At 36.8% G+C, this 18,423-nt stretch overlaps 1 protein-coding gene across 5 annotated transcripts in view; it reads left to right on the top strand.

The window, feature by feature from the left end:
• CFAP47 (cilia and flagella associated protein 47) overlaps positions 1–18,423 on the top strand; it is a 504,616-nt gene that overhangs the window by 304,723 nt on the left and 181,470 nt on the right. For all 5 annotated transcript variants that reach the window (XR_005386243.1, XR_005386242.1, XM_038587158.1 and 2 more), the window contains 4 exons: positions 5,519–5,715; positions 6,622–6,765; positions 7,371–7,544; positions 12,724–12,835. Coding sequence is in view for 3 of the 5 variants with exons in the window: in XM_038587158.1 (XP_038443086.1) it covers positions 5,519–5,715; positions 6,622–6,765; positions 7,371–7,544; positions 12,724–12,835 (627 nt within the window). In the remaining 2 variants the exon portion in view is untranslated. The remainder of the gene's footprint in view (positions 1–5,518; positions 5,716–6,621; positions 6,766–7,370; positions 7,545–12,723; positions 12,836–18,423) is intronic.

The following is an 18,423-nucleotide window of genomic DNA, read 5'->3' on the forward strand; positions in this document are numbered from 1 at the left end:
CTTCCAAATTTCTGATGTACTTTCATCTAATCATGAAATATTAAGGTGGAAATAAACCTAGTAGATGTCAGTTAATCAAATTATAGTCTATAGAGCCCTGGCATTCTTTTAAGGTGCTTTTGTTTGTCTATAGGGGGGCTGTGGAAATCAATGGAAGCTTCTAGCTTCTTATCTTCAACCAGATCAACTCTAGGGTACTTTGCTTTATATTTGTATGTTGAAGATTCTGTCTTAAGTATTTTTCAGACACAGTACCCCCCAAGCCAAAACATAAGATGTTTAAAAGCCACTGAATAAATCTTATTCCTTTAAGAATTTAAAGATTAAGAATTTATGTGCTAAAAAAAAAAAACAAACAAACCCTCTTTAAATTATCTGCCCAAAGGTCACACAATATAGGAATGGGAGCTAAAACTAAAAAACAGGATTTTTAACTCTCACCTTACCAGTTTTATACATATGTCTTTCTTTGCAATTAAGACATGGTAGAGGGGATCCCTGGGTGGCTCAGCGGTTGAGCATCTGCCTTCGGCCCAGGGTGTGATCCTGGAAACCCGGGCTCGAGTCCCACATCGGGCTCCCTGCATGGAGCCTGCTTCTCCCTCTGCCTCTCTCTCTCTCTCTCTCTCTCTCATGAATAAATTTTTAAAAAATCTTTTTAAAAAAAGAGACATGGTAGATTGTTTCAGTAAAGCTCAAATGGATCACATCTACCTGTACACAGCTTTTATGTAGTCTCCTCTCCCTTGTTCACTCTGATCTTGGCCACATGACTTAGTTTGGCCAATGGTTTACTAAGGAATGTGAAAGTAGCAGACTTCCGATAACTATTTATACATTCGGATTCTCTTTTGCAGCTGGTAATTTTCATGTACTATATGAAACATATGTGGCTCATCTTATAGATTAGAGAGCTCCAGGACAAAATTCCTAATCGAGGTCCCAAACCAAGAGTGAGCCCAGCTAAGACCACAGAAAGTCGATAAGCTTTTCCAAATTAGGTCAGACCACAGAATCATAAGCAAATAGATGGTTGTTTCTTTAAATAACATTAGTTTTGCTGTAGTTTGTTTTTGCAGTGATGGCTGACACAAAGAGCAGTATTGACTTATTGTGCCGACCATGACCTTTCCTAGGATCTGAGTGCAGCATATTTTTATGGGTCATTTCAAAAAGTGTAGATCACACTGACTTCTTCTAGTAGCTGATGTTATCTAAAATTATGTATTCTTTCACTAGAGAGAGTCTGTCTTTATTTCCTTCCATAACTGTGATCTGGTGGATGAAATATATTTGGTTATCTTGAATCATAGAACCCTGGGAACTGCCACAGTTACCAGAATCATCTGTGAAGGAAAGGTAGTAGGGGAGCTACATCTGAGTAGAGTAGGGAAGGACAGGTCCAAATTGTCCCTAACATATGTGATATCAGGTCAAAAGTACAAATGGAAACCCGTATACCATATGTCTGAATTTTTTAGGTGGTAAATCAAACTAATAAATTTTTAAATAGAATGTATTCTGTTATTCCACTTTGACAAATATAACTTTATACCAACTTGTAAGACCAAGTTTGAATTTAGAATTTTTTTGACCACCTCAGAGTTTTGCACTAGAATATGATAGCACAGAATAGCTGGGCCCTCTCCAAGGACCCACTCTATTTTCTCCCTTCCTTCAGCTTCAACAGTGTATGCCATAAGGGATCTCATGTACAAATTTGTGGATGCCTCAGCCCATAACTAATCTTGGTCTACATCTTCCCCTTGATAGCCACATCCTAGGTTTCAATTCTAGGAGCATTCCAACAGGAGGACTGTCAAAGAGAAAAGTCCTATGCAAGCCCTGGAAATGGGATCCAATGCTTTGGATTGTGAATTATGGCAACACATGAACTGGGAGCATGGATGGAGCTGGGTTCCATGTGGGCCTGTCCCAATGGGCCCATGTACTCCTTGGATGTGCAAGGAGACAATGACTGAGGAGACTCAGAGGCCCTAGAAAGCCTGAGGCTCTGGACTGGAAGGTCTCCTTCCTGGGCTTAAAGGTGTGTGTTTGGTTGGGGATCCCCAGCAGCAAACTCTGAAACCAGGTCTCGAGAGCAAGTAGTTTGAGAGGCTATCTCAAGAACCATAGGTAGAAGTGTGAGAAAGTGAGAGACAGCAAGGAGAAGCCAATTCAGGGAGTGTTAACGAGCAGCTGCCACTGTTAAGAACTTGGGCTCAGGTGCACTGGAAATCCCTAGGAGTTCATGTAGAATTCACCTCACAATTATTCCTACCAAAGGTCAAAGACCCTGGGTTATTTTTCTACTGATTTAATATGTTATTTGTTGAGGACTACAAATGCAACCATTAACTGTCACTTCTGGCCTGGTACATATGAGGACTGAATATTCTCCTATGCTCAGAGAAAGTCCTCAGAGAGAAAGTTGGTTTTCCATAAAGCCATTTGCCTGCATGGAGGATTTAAACGCCAAGGGGACCAGGCAGGACATGAATGGCATCTGCTACAATGCAGAATTGGATGCGACTTTGAGAAAACATGTCCCTGCAGGAGAATGATAGTTTGATAGCATAATGTGGCCAGTAATATTTCTAAATTTTTAAAAATCAAAATCATTTCTACTTCTGCCCATTTTATATTTAAGGGAATGTGGATACTGACTGTTGAATGCCTTAATCCAAGGACGCCTGGGTGGCTCAGTGGTTGAGCATCTGCCTTCAGCTCAGGGTGCGATCCCAGAGTCCTGGGATCAAGTCCTGCATCAGGCTCCCACATGGAGCCTGCTTCTCCCTCTGCCTATGTTTCTGTCTCTCTCTCTGTCTCTCATGAATAAATAAATAAAATTTTTTTAAAAATTTTTTAAAAAATGAATGGCTTAATACAGAAGCGACTTCTTGTTGATAATTTATGATAACATTCCTACTTATGTTTCTGGCACAAATCAATTAAATTACTTCAGATGTTTAAGAAAAGAAACAAATATTGTTTTACCAATGTACCTTCAGAAATAAAGCGATCATTTCTGTGAATTCCGTTATGATGGATTCCTGTTTGGACTGGTAAAGGAGAGAGGCTGGCACTGTGCAATCCTTAGGGTCTTTACTCATAAACATTTCATGAGTTGGAAAATGTACACTTAAGAACGTCCTTGGCTTTCACTTTCAGACTCATATCATTAGGAAGTGGATATTTTTAGGGAAAGGGAAATAGAGTATAACCTAAAGCTTTTGATAGAAGCTTTATACTGGGACTTGTGCATTTCAATCATTGTTTACTATTAAATGGCTAGTTATTCTTTATCTTTGATGAGAATAGTAATTACTCTTGAGTTGCTTAAATTTCCTGTTCTAAGCAGTTTAACTTTATTTAAATTACCTAATCTAAATATTTTCATTCCAGTCTGTTTGTGAAAGAGAACAATGAGGTTTCTTTATTTCTGTTAATAAAGCAACAAATTTGGATCGAATGTTTATCTCACCTGTTTTGTTCTCATGATGTTGCCACAACTCAAATAATTGTCTCAGAATGAAAACAATCAATGAATAACAGATGATAAAATGTGCCTGGAGTCCTTTTCGACAGGAAAAAAATTTATTCTAAAATTAAATCTGTACTTGAATAAGATGGAATAAAAATAACAACATTCTGACAGCCTTTGTTTTCTCTTTAGACTAGCTGATAATCTTGAACTTCAGTTAGATGTAGCATAGATTTCAAAAGTGGTCCATTGTCAGTGTGTTTTTATATGATGTATAACACTACCATCATATGTAGTGTATATGACATATAGCAGTATACAACATGCACCATGCTATATAATATGTAACTAATATGTCTTTATAACATATAACACCTAACATGTAACACATATATACACACATCCTCCATTTAATTTTAAATTGATTTAAAGCAATTAATGTTCTTGCAAAGTGACTGGTTTTCTTGGCATAAACCTCAGTGTATTTGACAACAGGTTTAGCATTTTTAACATTTGAGGTGTTAAATGTGAATGAATTAAAATTATAGCTAATTAATGTCAAATACTTGTCTGGTCTATTGGTTGATAAGCTTGATTTGTTTTCTTGGTTTCAGAGAACTTCCTCATATAGAATTAGACTTTGAACATTTTTTTAATCATTTGTTTTTTATCTATTGCTTAAACACTTTGCCATTAGCAGTGAAATTTGCATTATACTCTTATACTGCATTCTATTTTAGCATTGAGAGATTTTTATAACTATTTTCTCATTTCATGGACAATAAGAAAATGGTGACCTTCAGAAAAAAATTAGTGTTGCTTGGAAAGAAAAGACCAACATAGATAGCTGCCTACTGTAAGAATTGATATTAGCTATTGATTTAAGGTTAATGGTATAACAAGGTGATATGAGAAGTATTAATTGGGCATTCCTCTAACTGCTTCCCTTGGTTATTAACTAGGAAAAATTATTCCATCTGCTTGTCAAGCTGCAAATTATTTTGATTACTGTGGCAAGCAATAATGCTCACCAAATATATGTACCTGTCTCATTCTCAGCCCCCATTCAGTTAGATAGAGCCATGTGGTTGGTTCTGGCCAACTAAATGCACAGTTGGCCCTTGGACAATATAGGTGTTAGGAGCACCTATCCCTTACACAGTCAGAAATCCCTGTGTAACTTTTGACTCCTCCAAAATTTAACTAATAGCCTACTATTGACCAGAAGCTTTAACCAATAGCATTAACAGTTGACTAACACACATCTTGTATGCTATATGTATTATGTACTGTATTCTTACAATAAAGTAAGCTAGAGGAAAGAAAATATTAAGAAAATCCTAAGGAATGGGGATTCCTGGGTGGCTCAGTGGTTTAGCACTTGCCTTCAGCCCAGGGCGTGATCCTGGAGTCCCACATCGGGCTCCCTGTGTGGAGCCTGCCTCTCCCTCTGCCTGTCTCTCTCTCTCTCTCTCTCTCTCTCTCTCTCTGTGTGTGTGTGTGTCTTTCATGAATAAATAAATAAAATCTTAAAAAAAAACCCTAAGGAAGAGAAAATGCATTTCTAGCACTGTACTGTGTTTATTGAAAAAAGTCCATGTATAAGTAGACTTGCGTGGTTCAAACCTGTGTTGTGCAAAGGTCATCAGTAATGTGTATTACTTTTAAGTTGAGCACTGAAAAGCCCTTGAGCAAACTTCTAGCCACTTTTCTTTCCCTGATCTGTCAACAAAGGAAGAGAGGTATCCTACTACCACCTGCAAGATAGTGGTATCTTTCACAACATGGATCCCTGAGTGACTTTATGGAGTAGACCTTCCCGTGACCTATGCAGGATATATTCTGTCATTGATAAACTTGCTGGTTATGCCCTAGTGATTTACTGGTAATGTGTAATTTCAGGATAAGCTAATCTTTTCTGGATTATATAATATAATTAAATGCATTAGTATTAAATATTGTTTTACTCCAAAATAAATTTTGGGATTTGTGCCATCATAAATGACCAAGATATTTTTTAAAATTTTTTAATAGTTGCAGATGGATCTGTTCTAGTTCCTCTACAATTTGTTCCTGTCAGTCCTGGACGGTACCCTTGTAAAATTTTGCTGACATCACAATATGATGTGCGTCTCTATTGCATTGAAGGTGTGGTAAATGAAGAACATCCAGAGGCCAGATTTGAATTTGAAACACCAGCATTTGAAGCCCTTACCCAGCATATTCCACTAGTAAGTGCAAACATTTTTTTGGTATTTTTCTTCATTCCCATCGCCACTGTCTCAATTAAAGTCCTCCAAACCTCTCGTCTTGAATGATTGCTATTTCTAATTGCATTATCTGCTGCCATTTGTTTCTCCACATTGAGGACAGAGCTTTATTCTTCAATATAAATGTTATCATGTTATGTACCTCACTAATCACTTCTACTGGATCTCTTTCCTTCAAAAATAAACTTCAACTTCCTTAACTTATCATCACATTCCTACTCAAAAGGAATTCTGGCTCTCACCAGGCAGCGTTATGATCTCTCCAATATCTGCTCCAAATTCAGGTGTGATCTTCACAATTAAGATGAGTTCATGGTTACTGAGAACAATTATTGACTGTAGCTTGGCTCTCAAAGTGACATACAGCATAGAAGAAGGTAATATGTTTGTAAGGAATGTTGGACTTTCTAGACTAGAAATTGGTTTTGTTTCTTTAATTATTAAGGATACAAAAAAAAATCTGCTCAAAGAACAAAAATTTGTAATGATGAAATGTGTAAGCTTTGCTATCTGAACAATCTACCAGATAGATTGCCCATAATTAGAAGTAGAATGTGTAATTCTAAGACCATTTTATAATTTTTACAATAATTGATAAATCAAATATCTCTTTAAATATTAAATAACCCATGGAACAACCTATTAGACAATGCTCCTATATGACAGTGAAAGCATAGTCATCCTTATGCTGTATGTTCACATTGTTGATAGTTGTTCTTAACAACCATAACTTTCAAAAGGTGATTCTTATGAAATGTAATTTAAAATACAATATATAATTTTATTAAAAATACCAAGAATTAATACATAATTCGGCTTCATCAATATCACCCTTCTGATATTTCTCTATATTTTTTCATGCTTTAGAATAATAAAACAAAGAATGAATGGAAATGTCAAGTTACTATAGAAGGAGAATGGTTTTATGGACCTCCTGTTTTATATGTTGGACCAGGTGAAACTGTGCAATATCCTCTTACATTCAAACCCATTTTTGAATGTGAGATTATGGTATGAACTCATTATTTTTTTCCTACTATTAATTTGTCAATAAACTGATGTATGATATTAACATTTATAATTTATAAGCCTTTTTGCATAAAAGTTATATACTATATGCTTTGATCTTTAATATTTACTCTGCTTCAAACTTTAATAAATCTTTTAACTTAAGGGATAAAATTTCTGAAATTCACAATGCCATTGGCTGCCAGTACCTATGTCTAGATTATCTTTACATAACACATTTAACAAAGTAAAATCATTGTTCCTTTGTTTTTATTCATTAAGGTAGTTGGTACTTCAGAGAATATTTCCTTAAGACATATTTCTTTGACAAGGACATAAAAATGCATATAATTGCTATGTATGAGAATGCCTATATAAACTCTCATTCTCTCATTTATAGAATATAAAGAGAAATATAGAGCTTTTTACAGGATATTCATCTTTATTCTTTCAGTAGAAGTATTTATACATAAACTAGAAAAGTCAGTGATTGACACCTCCTTGAAAGCTCATTTCATTAATCAGATTCAAAGTTAATAGGATAGCAGAGATTGTTTGACATCCAACTGTGACTCCTATAGAGCTGAAATTTGGCTGATTTTTCATAGGGCAGACTTATTCTACAAAATGAAGTAGATGGTATGGAGCATGTCTTTGACATAAAAGGGATTGGAAAAAGACCCCTGGCCTTGGAACACATCACTATAAACTGTCAAGTAGGGAACATAACAAATAAGTCCATAATGGTGCCCAATTATACAAAGACCATCCAAACATTTAAGGTAAGATTGTTTTCTTTTTTAAGGATGAAAGTGTTTTCAGAAGGGCTATTGAATTATACGGAATTTTAAAAACATTTAATTTTACATAACTGGGTGAAGTGTCACATAAGGAAATGTTTAAAACTCTATTTTTTGTTAGGCCAACAGCTATTAGATTTCATTTCAATTGTAAAGAAGAAATAGCACCAAACAAGTTTTTTTTTTTTTAATTTTTTATTATTCATGATAGTCACACAGAGAGAGAGAGAGAGAGAGAGAGGCAGAGACATAGGCAGAGGGAGAAGCAGGCTCCATGCACCGGGAGCCTGACGTGGGATTCGATCCCGGGTTTCCAGGATCGCACCCTGGGCCAGAGGCAGGTGCTAAACCGCTGCGCCACCCAGGGATCCCCAAACAAGTTTTGTACCTAAGTATTACTACATAATCATAAAGCACATTGAAATCTACTTATTCGAATCATGTATTTTTACCTGGAGAAATTATATATGATAATAAAAGGTATTTTCCAAAATATTTTTGACAGATCTTAAAATTTTTTAATTTATTTATTCATGAGAGACTCAGAAAAAGAGGCAGAAACAGAAGCAGGCTCCCTGTGGGGAACCGGATGTGGGACTCGATCCCAGGACACTGGGGATCTCACCCTGAGCCTGCTCAACCGCTGAGCCACCCAGGCATCCCAGCTCTTAAAATTTTAATGTGAAATCTGTAGATCCAAGTTTTAAAAGTGTATCTTGTCATTTATCAGGGTGAATAATAGTTGGAATGTGAACAAGTGCATAATTATTTACATCCTTTTTTTTTTTTTTTGAAGTTTTACATTTGGCTTCCCTCACCTGATTCAAACCAATCCCAAAATAATTTTTCCCACTCCCTGCTCCCACATTTATCAATAAATTGTTGTTTGTCTAATAGAATCCTTGAAAGAAGCTTCACATATCTATTCATCATAGGTGCCTGGGTTTCAGAGGGTACTGCAGAAGTTTGGAAATTTTCCAAGTTTGCGCTCTGATTTTTGTTTGTAATCCTGAAAAAAAATATGTGCTTTGGTTTTCTTCTCTCCTTACTGGATGGCAAATGGAGTGAATATTAAGAATGAAAATCTCATCTTGTCACTCCTCTGCTGAAATTTGTCAGTATCGCTTCTTGCCGAGGGGATCGAATCCATACTCCCTGAATGGGCTTTCACTGTCCTTTAAAAGCTCATCTGCTCATTTTCATCTGTTGCCACTCTTGGCTCCAGCAGCACTCAGCCCTTTGTAAACAGTATTTCCTTTTGTTCCCATCAAGAAATCTCTACCCAACTCCCTTTCTACCATTTATCTGGGATTATTTTACTCCTTTTAATTCTTTAGGGTAAGTCTTAGATGCCACTTTTCCAAGAATGATAGTCAGCAGTATTTTCAAAAAAATTTTTGAACAGCTTTTAACATTTATGGATTATAGAATTAGGGAGTATGCCTTTCATATGCTTACACAACATTTTTTTTACCTGTTCCACCATCAAACATACTATATCATATTGCTATTACCTTTTTATTGTTCTCCACCAGATTATAAACTGAGAAAAGGGGCATGCCTCTCCTATCTACATTTTAAACATAAATTATAGTATCGATCACATAATAGTTTTTCCAGGAAGATTTTCCATACTTTTTATATTTAAAGAGCTCCAACAATTATGAAAGAACACACATGTATTTAAGAAACATTTGTTCCTAGAGATACTGTCAAAAGACACAGTAGCGCCTTTCTCAGTTTAAAATTTACCATTGTTTTTAATCAACACAGAATAATGAGCATTACAAATTTGCCCTCTCATTTCATTCATAATTTTTTAAATATTTTATTTATTTACTTATGAGAGACACAGAGAGAGAGAGAGAGAGAGAGAGAGAGAGAGAGGCAGAGACACAGGCAGAAGAAGCAGGCTCCATGCAGGGAGCCCGAAGCGGGACTCAATTCCAGGTCTCCAGGATCATGCCCTGGACTGAAGGCGGCGCTAAACCGCTGAGCCACCCAGGCTGCCCCATAATTTAGTACATAATACAAGTTTATTGCTTGTATTTCAATAGAAATTCTCTTGAGGAACAACTGAGGTAGCAACAAGGAGAAAGGCTGGGCTGAGAATCATTGCTTTATACTTCCAGCTTTCATCATACTCTTTGGTACCACTAAAGTGCTTTTGATTCTCCATCTTCATTCCTTCAGTGAAATGAAGTTGACCTCAGTGCACTCAAGACTGATTCACAGGGACGCCTGGGTGGCTCAGGGGTTGAGCATCTGCCTTCAGCCCAGAGTGTGATCCTGGAGTCCCAGAATCGAGTCCCACATTGGGCTCCCTGCATGGAGCCTGCTTCTCCCTCTGCCTGTGTCTCTGCCTCTCTCTCTCTGTGTCTCTCATGAATAAATAAATAAAATATTTTAAAAGACTGATTCACATTCTTATCCTCTGCTCTTTCTGTCTCTTTCAGTATCTTCCTCTTTGTGGGATTATTTCCCTTACTATGAATATTCTCAAATGTTTCCATTATCAGAGAAAACATGTCTGTATGTTACTTATCCTTCAACTATTATCATCTTTATTGTCCACGATTGCTAAACTTTTTAAAAAAGTGGTGATTACATGATCACTTCTTAATTTGTGGTGGATAATTTATAGCTCTATTGTTTTTCACAGCTGTGCTATGAAACTGCTGCCACAGGAAAAAAAAAAAAAGAAAGAAACTGCTGCCACAGAAATCGCTCTGGACTTTGGGTCAAGAAAAATCAGTTATGGACACCTGGGTGGCTCACTTGGTTAAGCGTCTACCTTTGGCTCAGGTCATGATCTCAAGGTCCTGGGATCGAGCCCCACATCGGGCTCCCTGCTCTGTGGGGAGCCTGCTTCTCCGTTTCCCTCTGCTTGTGTTCTCTTTTGCTCTCTCTCAAGTAAATAAATAAAATCTTAAAAAAAAAAAGAAGAAAATAAAAATCACTTTTTCTGCCAACAGATCTGCCTCAAAACTCATGTAGTGTTTGACAGTGTCAATCTGCCTTCTTAATACTCTCCACCTTTTATTTTATATCATTCTGTATTCTTCATTTCCCTGCCATTTCTTGATTATTACTTATCTGGTTCCTTTATTCCTCTAACCTTCTGATGTCTTTTCAAGTTTCCATCTTCCAAAGTATTCTTATGTTTTTACATCTCACCTGGCAATTTCTTGGCTCTAAACTGTCATCAAAGTACAAATACCAAATCTACACTTTTACTCAAGACATATGTGTTATCTCTGTCCCTCATTCTCAACTGCTTGCTGTGCACCTGCACTTTGACAGTCTGCTAACAACGCAAACTCAGTATATTCTTTTCATATCTTTATTCTATTTTTCATTGCTGTAGGGTTTTGGTTTTGGGTTTTTTTTTTTTTGTTTGGTTGGTTTTTTTAGAGAGAAAGAGAAAGTGTGAGAGAATAGGAAGAGAGAGAGAATCTTAAGAAGGCTGCACGCCCAGCACAGAGCCCAACACGGAGGTTGATCTCATGACCCCAAGATCATGACTGAGCTGAAATCAAGTGTCCAATACTTAACCGGCTGAGCTACCCAGGCGCCCCAGCTAGTAGTCATTTTTATACCTTTTTAAATAGCCTTTTAAGTTATATTTCATCTTACTGCTGCAAGAATAGTTTTCAGTAGCAGGTTGAGACTTCCTTAATATGAAAGAGAAAATAAAAAATCAGAGAACACAATTGAGACACAGGTAAAATGCTGTGGCATTTTATCCAAGTGATCAAGTAGTAGAAAATAGTTATGCAATATGGAAAACAGCAGATATGGGACTTCCAGAATGGTAGAGCAAGGAGTTGCATACATCTGTTCCTCCTCAAAAGCAATAAAACCCTGGCAAAAAACTGTCAATGTGAACATTTTCAGACCTTGAATTAAACAAAAACTTAGAACAATCTGAAGAGTGTTTACTCAAGAAAAACTTGGGGGACCAAAATCAAGAGTCAGATGCTTAACCCACCGAGCTATCAGGCACCCCCAAAACGTACAGACTTTGAGTAGTCAGTTCCCCAGCAAGGATATGCACGTGATCAATAAGCACGTGAAAAGATACTCAGCATATTAGCCATTAGAAAAATGCAAATCAGAATCACAATCAGATACCACTTCACACTTAACTAGGATGGCTATAAGCAAAATGACAGTAAAAACTTGGAGGGAAGATGTAGAGAAATAGGAGCCATTATGCCTTGTTGGTAGAAAAGAAAATAGTACAGTCACTTTGAAACACAGATTTGGAAAGCAGTAACTTTAAAGGTTAAACATTGAGTTACCATCTGCTCCAGTAGTTCCACTCCTAGATACATACACATCCATAAGAAATGAACATCTATGTCCACTTCAAAGCTCACACATGTTTTTATAGCAATATTTTTCATAATAGACCAAAGTGGAAACAACCCAAATTACCATCAGCTTATACATGGATACACAAAATGTGGCATATCGTGACAATTTAGTATCATGAAAAGAAATGATGTACTGATATATACCACAATACAGATGAACCTTGAAAACATGATGCTAAGTGAAAAAAAAAGCTAGTCACAAATGACCACATGTTATGATTTCTTTCCTACAAATTGTTCAGAAGAGGCAAGTCTGTAGACCCAAAGTAGATTAGTGTTTTCCTAGACAGTGGGGGGTAGTAAAATGTACCATTCAGTGACCTGAAAGTTGGATTCAATCAGAGTTATGGTCGAATGCTGCTTAAATATACTTTATTTGCTGTATTAATATTGATGTAGAATGCATTGAAATGGTTCATCTTTTGTACATCGAAATGCATAAAGAAAATTATGCATGGCCTATAAAAGATATTCAGGATATCTAAGCATCAGTGATCTTGTTACAAGTAGCAACAGAAAATAAGCATTGTTCTTTTCATAAGAATCATTTTTTGTCCTATTTTTTCAGAAGTTTCTCCTCTGATCTTTCTTTTACTGTATATAGTGTTTTTCTGGTTTGCTTTTCATTTAAAGGTGAACAGTTTTATTATTTTTTTTATTTTTTTAAGGTGAACAGTTTTAATGGAAGTATTTACATTTTCATTTTTTTCTATGCTTTAACTTGTTACATAAATTTCATGTAAATATTGGCATTATGTAATTCTTTGAAATCTCTTTTCTAGGTAACTTCAGATCTTCCAATAGTGTGGGGAAATCCAAACATCACCATAGACCCTGATAATGCAGTTCCATATATTCTCCATGTATCCCCTTGGAAACGTGGTGTATTCACAGGTAACAAAACCATTAGTGAAATATTATTCTAGGATAGATACACAATGAGAAGGAATTTAAAAATATAGCTTACATTTTCCCTTTCTAATAAATGACTCAGAGGGACATTTAGTTTTCTACTTTGGTCATTAGCTTTCTGAATAATCTGAACTTTGGGACATACATTTTATGTCTAGTGCTATACATTCTTGGCCATTTATTTGAACGGATGTGTTGGACAAATTTCTAGAAGTAGAAATATCTAGTTAAGGGTATTTACACTTAAAATTGTGGTAAATACTTTAAAATACTTATACCAATTTATGAGCCAGACAACATCTCATGAGAATGTCTGTTGATGGGAATAGGTAGTGTAAAAACAAGCATATGCACTGAATTGATACATGAAAAAATAGGTTACAGTCTTTAGTGTGTGAAGTTTCCTTCCTTGTCTCTAATAAAGTATTCATTTATAAAAATTGCCCTGATGGTCCCAGAACTGAATTGCCTGCATGGGAATAGTGCTGAGGGGTGTTTCTATAAACTTTTGAAGGGAAGGTACTTGAGAAGTGTAGAAGAGTAATAGAGAAGAACTAAGGGACTATGATTTATCAAAGGAATAAGTTGTCTTCTTCGGGAGAGAATCAAATGCCCTGTTGGATCCTTCTGAGGAAATCATTATAATGTAGGTAAATGGATATAATTTAGAAGTGTGAGGCAGCCCGGGTGGCTCAGTGGTTTAGCCCCGCCTTCAGCTCAGTGGAGACCCAGGATCGAGTCCCACGTCAGGCTCCCTGCGTGGAACCTGCTTCTCCCTCTGCCTGTGTTTCTGCCCCCCACCTCTATCTATCTATCTCTCATTAATAAATAAATAAAATCTTAAAAAAAAAGAAGCAGTGTGGTTAGTATACACCTAGTAGCAATCTTGTGCTACATGGAAAACTAGTGTCTCAACCCTGTTTGCCTCAACAAAGAATGTTTTAGGAGAGGGTTCATACTTAGCGTAGAAGGGTCTATACACAAGCATATTAATAGCCAATGCTATTAATAAGCAGAAGGGAAACTTCAGAATGGCAAACATAGTGATCCATTCAATACCTCAGTAACAATGTACTGTACAGCAAGAGCCAACTTGCCCACCCCCACTGTCTCCTAGCAGGCTTGAACTCACATATCACCAGTCATAGTTACTAGCATCTTCCAAAATCTTCTCATCATTTTTCAGACATTTGGCTTTTCAAAACCAATTAATAATTCGTGTGATAGGCAGATTTTGAGCTACAGTGAACCTATTCCTAGCATTTCAATAAAGTAGCACATTATGTCATTTTTTATGTAATTCAGAAGATTTTTTGAAAATGTTTTATTTATTCATGAGAAACACAGAGAAAGAGGCAGAGACAAAGAGGGAGAAGCAGGATCCTCACAGGGAGCCTGATGTGGGACTTGATCCCCTGACCCGGGATCTCACCCTGAGCCTCAGGCAGATGCCCAACTGCTGAGCCACCCAAGTGTCCCAATTCAGAAGATGTGAATTGATTTTAAGAAATATAAATTTCACTTCTCATTTTAATAAACAAATGACAGTGAAATATAAATTTCACTTCTCATTTTAATAATCAAATGACAAATCTGGTGGATTTCCCTTAGTTTTGGCATGGTAACTAGTCTTTTGTAAAGGACAGTAAATCATTCAGATTTGCCATTATTTTTGATAAACATATGAAATCTCAGTTTCCTGTTCTACAAAAGGCAAAGAGTTCTGCTATGTATGAGAAGGAATTTGAGGAACCTCACTGCACAACATTGTTGTATTAGAAATATTTATGACTCCCTTACAGAAACAAAACCCCTTACCTGTGAATCAGACTCTCAAAGTTATGGAAATGGAGCTAAGAATAGTTAAGTAATCATATTTAACATGTATTTCCTTTGTATAGTCATTTTTGTTAGTTTTGGCAGCCTTTCTGAGACCATAAAATTTCAGTACATATTTTCACTGAACAGATATGGACTCATTTCATATGCTGGTTTGAAGGACTTTAGAAGGAATTTAGCAGAGTTAAAGGCAACTCCAGGTATACTGTTGAGGATGAATTAGTAAATGTTGCTGGCTACACAAGAGGCTTTGCTGGCTTCATAATTTTGAAAAATATTTGCAAGACACTATCATGATTGCTCTTTCCAGGGCAGTCCCTTAGAGGGGAATTAATGTTGATATGATTTGGAGAAGGTGAGCCTGGAAAGAAGGGCAAGTCTATTTTTATTGATATTATTGTTAGAAAACGTCTACAATATTTGAAGCAGTGTAAATGTAGTTGTTTCTGAACAGCTGTTAATCTAACATGATTAAAAAACCAGACTATAAAATTTTCATATGTATATGAGAATATTCCTATTTGTACTGGTTAAAGAAATGTATCCATGTGCATGTATGTATCAGCAGTCTTTTAAAAAAATTTGTGTTCCTTTTCAGTTTGTTCTTAATGATATAACAATTATTTACAAAAGGCCTATAACTTGGGAAGCCTCTATAAGTATAGTAGTTGTGAACAAAGCTGACATCCAACCAATTATGATCTGTTTGTTAAAATATTATAACAGATGCTTTTCCTTATGTATTGGCAAATACTCCATTAATTCAGCTCCACTATAAGAAAACCCTTGCCATGATAGCCACCACAGCCCCTCCCTCAGGCGCCTCAAGACTTCCCAGCAAGCCAGCAGCAACTAAAGGGTTAAAATATGACTCATTGAGGTGCCCCAGGACTTTGATTTGGTGTCCTTTCTCATTGGCCAGACTAGAATATAAGTTTGTTAATTATATCAAATATTAGCCATGGGTACAAAGATGAGTAGCATGGCTCCTGCCTCCTAGGAATTCATATCTGTTGGTGGAAATATATATCCATAAATCATCTCAGTACGAGGTACACTCTGATATACCAAAAGCTTAAAACATGGGACTGGAGAGCATAGTAGCAGGAAATATTAACCCTAACACTGGGGATATGAGAAGTCTTTTTAGGGGATAATGGGTTTGATTTGGACTTCAAAGGATAAGCTGGAAAAAAAAAAGGATAAGCTGGGATTTCTTAGCCAATATGGTGGAGAGGGCATTACAGCAGAGGAAACAACCTTATTGAAAACACAGAGAAGATACTTCATGTCAGTAATGAGTAGAAAAGTGTGTCTGTAGTGTGTGTGGTAGGAAAATGCCAGCTTACATGCAGTTACAAATACAGACAGACTTTGGCGGACAGAATTTTGTTTTACTTCTTACTACAGTGGGAGCCATTGAGGATGTCTGAGGGGCATAAGTCAACAGAGTTTTAGAAAGAAAAATCTAAAGGTAAACTACAAAACAGATAGGAGGGACAAGAGAGGGCAGTTGGATCTGAGAGATCCTTTAAAAGCCTTTGGTAATGTTCTAGTTTATCAGTTCTCAATATTTGTGCTTCTTGTCTTAAAAGCAGACCTTGAGAAAAGAGTTTAATTGCAAGTGGCTTAGATGAGAGTTGATCACAGGAAGCACTCTGAGGGAATGGGAAGGTAAGATGCTATAAGGACAACGTCAACACAAAGTAGGCTAGATATCACACTACTGGTGAGACATGGGGAAGCTCACTGGGAACCTTCAGGGAATGTTGTCATGCCAAAGGACAAGCAAATTGTGGTAATCATCCACTAACTCCAATCCCTCATTGGCTAAGGTTTGCTCTTAGGGCAGATTCCCATGGCAATACATCAATCCCTACTCAAAAAGTTATAGGAAACCAATGCTGTGTTTGGAAACTGTCTGCAGAGGGGACTTTTGTGGGACACCAAGAGCACATACTACAGTGGGTATCATGTCATACTGATTGGTAGGTAGCAATTTTGAAAAATGGATGGATTTGGAATTTTTGGAGCAACCTGCAGTGAGCTACGATCATGTTTCAAGTGTGTGCTATGGAGGCTTGAATTTGAATGCCTCTTTGGCCATGGAACAAAGAATGAAGATTGATCATTTTAAATGAAAGTTAAGGGTAGGGGCACCTGGGTGGCTCAGGCAGTTGAGTGTCCAACTCTTGATTTCAGCTCAGGTCATGATCTCAGTGTCGCTAGACTGAGCCCCCTGTGGGGCTCCATGCTCAGTGAGGAGTGTGCTTGAGATTCTCTTTCTCCTTTCCCTCTGCAGCGACCCCAACCCCCCACTCCCTGCCCCCGGCTTGCGCATCAGTGCATGGGCTCTCTCTCGCTCTCTCTCTCTCTCTCAAATAAATGAATCTTTAAAACAAAAGAAAGAAAAAAGTTAATGGCAGACTGAACTAGACCAGTGATAGTGGATTAAACAACAGAGGAAGAGTTTTCAAAGAAATAAAAATGGGAAATGATGTGCTAACAACTTGGGTTTTCAGCAATTCAAACTCTGAGATGGGAGATTAGCTGGACATTTATTAGGGGATGTATTATGATAAACACTTGTGAAAGGAAAGGTAAGAAGGTATGTTGACCAGGAAGACAAAGAAATTAGGCTTCTAGACAGGTCCAGTGAAGGCTTTTAGTCAATTCATTGGGGTCTCTTAAGCTAGGATGGCCTTTGGAATTGTCCGAAGTTAGGAGAAGGGGACTGGACCTTTATGCTGCTGTGTTAATAAGTAATTGAAAGTGGACTACATGCGGAAGTGGGTTTGACCCTGGATAAGGCATTTTTTTCAAGCTAAGGCAATGCCCAAAGAAGGCTGGCATCATTTGTGTCTTCCAGTGTCATACCCTGCAGCTACAGGAATAAGTCCTTCATTCCTGATGAGGAATGTGATTGATGCTGGGCTGTATAGGGTCCACCACAGTTCCATCTGATGAAAATTGGATATGGAGAGATAAGGGAGAAAGGAGAGTCAAATGTATTTCTGATAGTAAGCAACACTAAGGAAGGTGATATAATTAACTGAGAAGTCTGTCAACTATACTTCCTTTAAAAATTTTTTTATTAAAAATTTCAAACATTCACCATGTTCAAGTGGGATTTATTCCCAGTATACAAGTGTGGTTCAGTTTTCACAAATCTATCAACTTGATACTTCACATTAGTAAGAGAAAGGATAAAAACCAATTATCATTTCAATAGATGCAGAAAAAGCATTTGACAAAGTACAACATCCATTCATGATAAAAACCCTCAACAAAGTAGGTTTAGAGAGAACATACCTCAACATAATAAAGGCCTTATATGAAAAACCCACAGCTAACATCATACTTAATTGGGAAAAACAGAGCTTTTCCACTAAGGTCAGGAATAAGACAAGGATGTCTACTCACCCCTTTTATTCAACATAGTGCTGAAACTCCAAGCCACAGCAATCAGACAACAAAAAGAAATAAAAGGCATCCAATCACTAAGGAAGAAATAAAACTCTACTATTCACAGATGACATGATATTCAATGTAGGAAACCTGAAATACTTCACCAAAAAAAACTACTAGAACTGATAAACGAATTCATTAAAGTTGCAGAATACAGGATCAACATATAGAAATTTGTTGGATTTCTATATATCAATAATGAAGCAGCAGAAAGAGAAATTAAGAAAACAATCCAATTTACAATTGCACCAAAAATAGTAAAG

This window comes from Canis lupus, chromosome X (assembly GCF_011100685.1).
Source record: "Canis lupus familiaris isolate Mischka breed German Shepherd chromosome X, alternate assembly UU_Cfam_GSD_1.0, whole genome shotgun sequence".
NCBI lineage: Eukaryota > Metazoa > Chordata > Mammalia > Carnivora > Canidae > Canis > Canis lupus.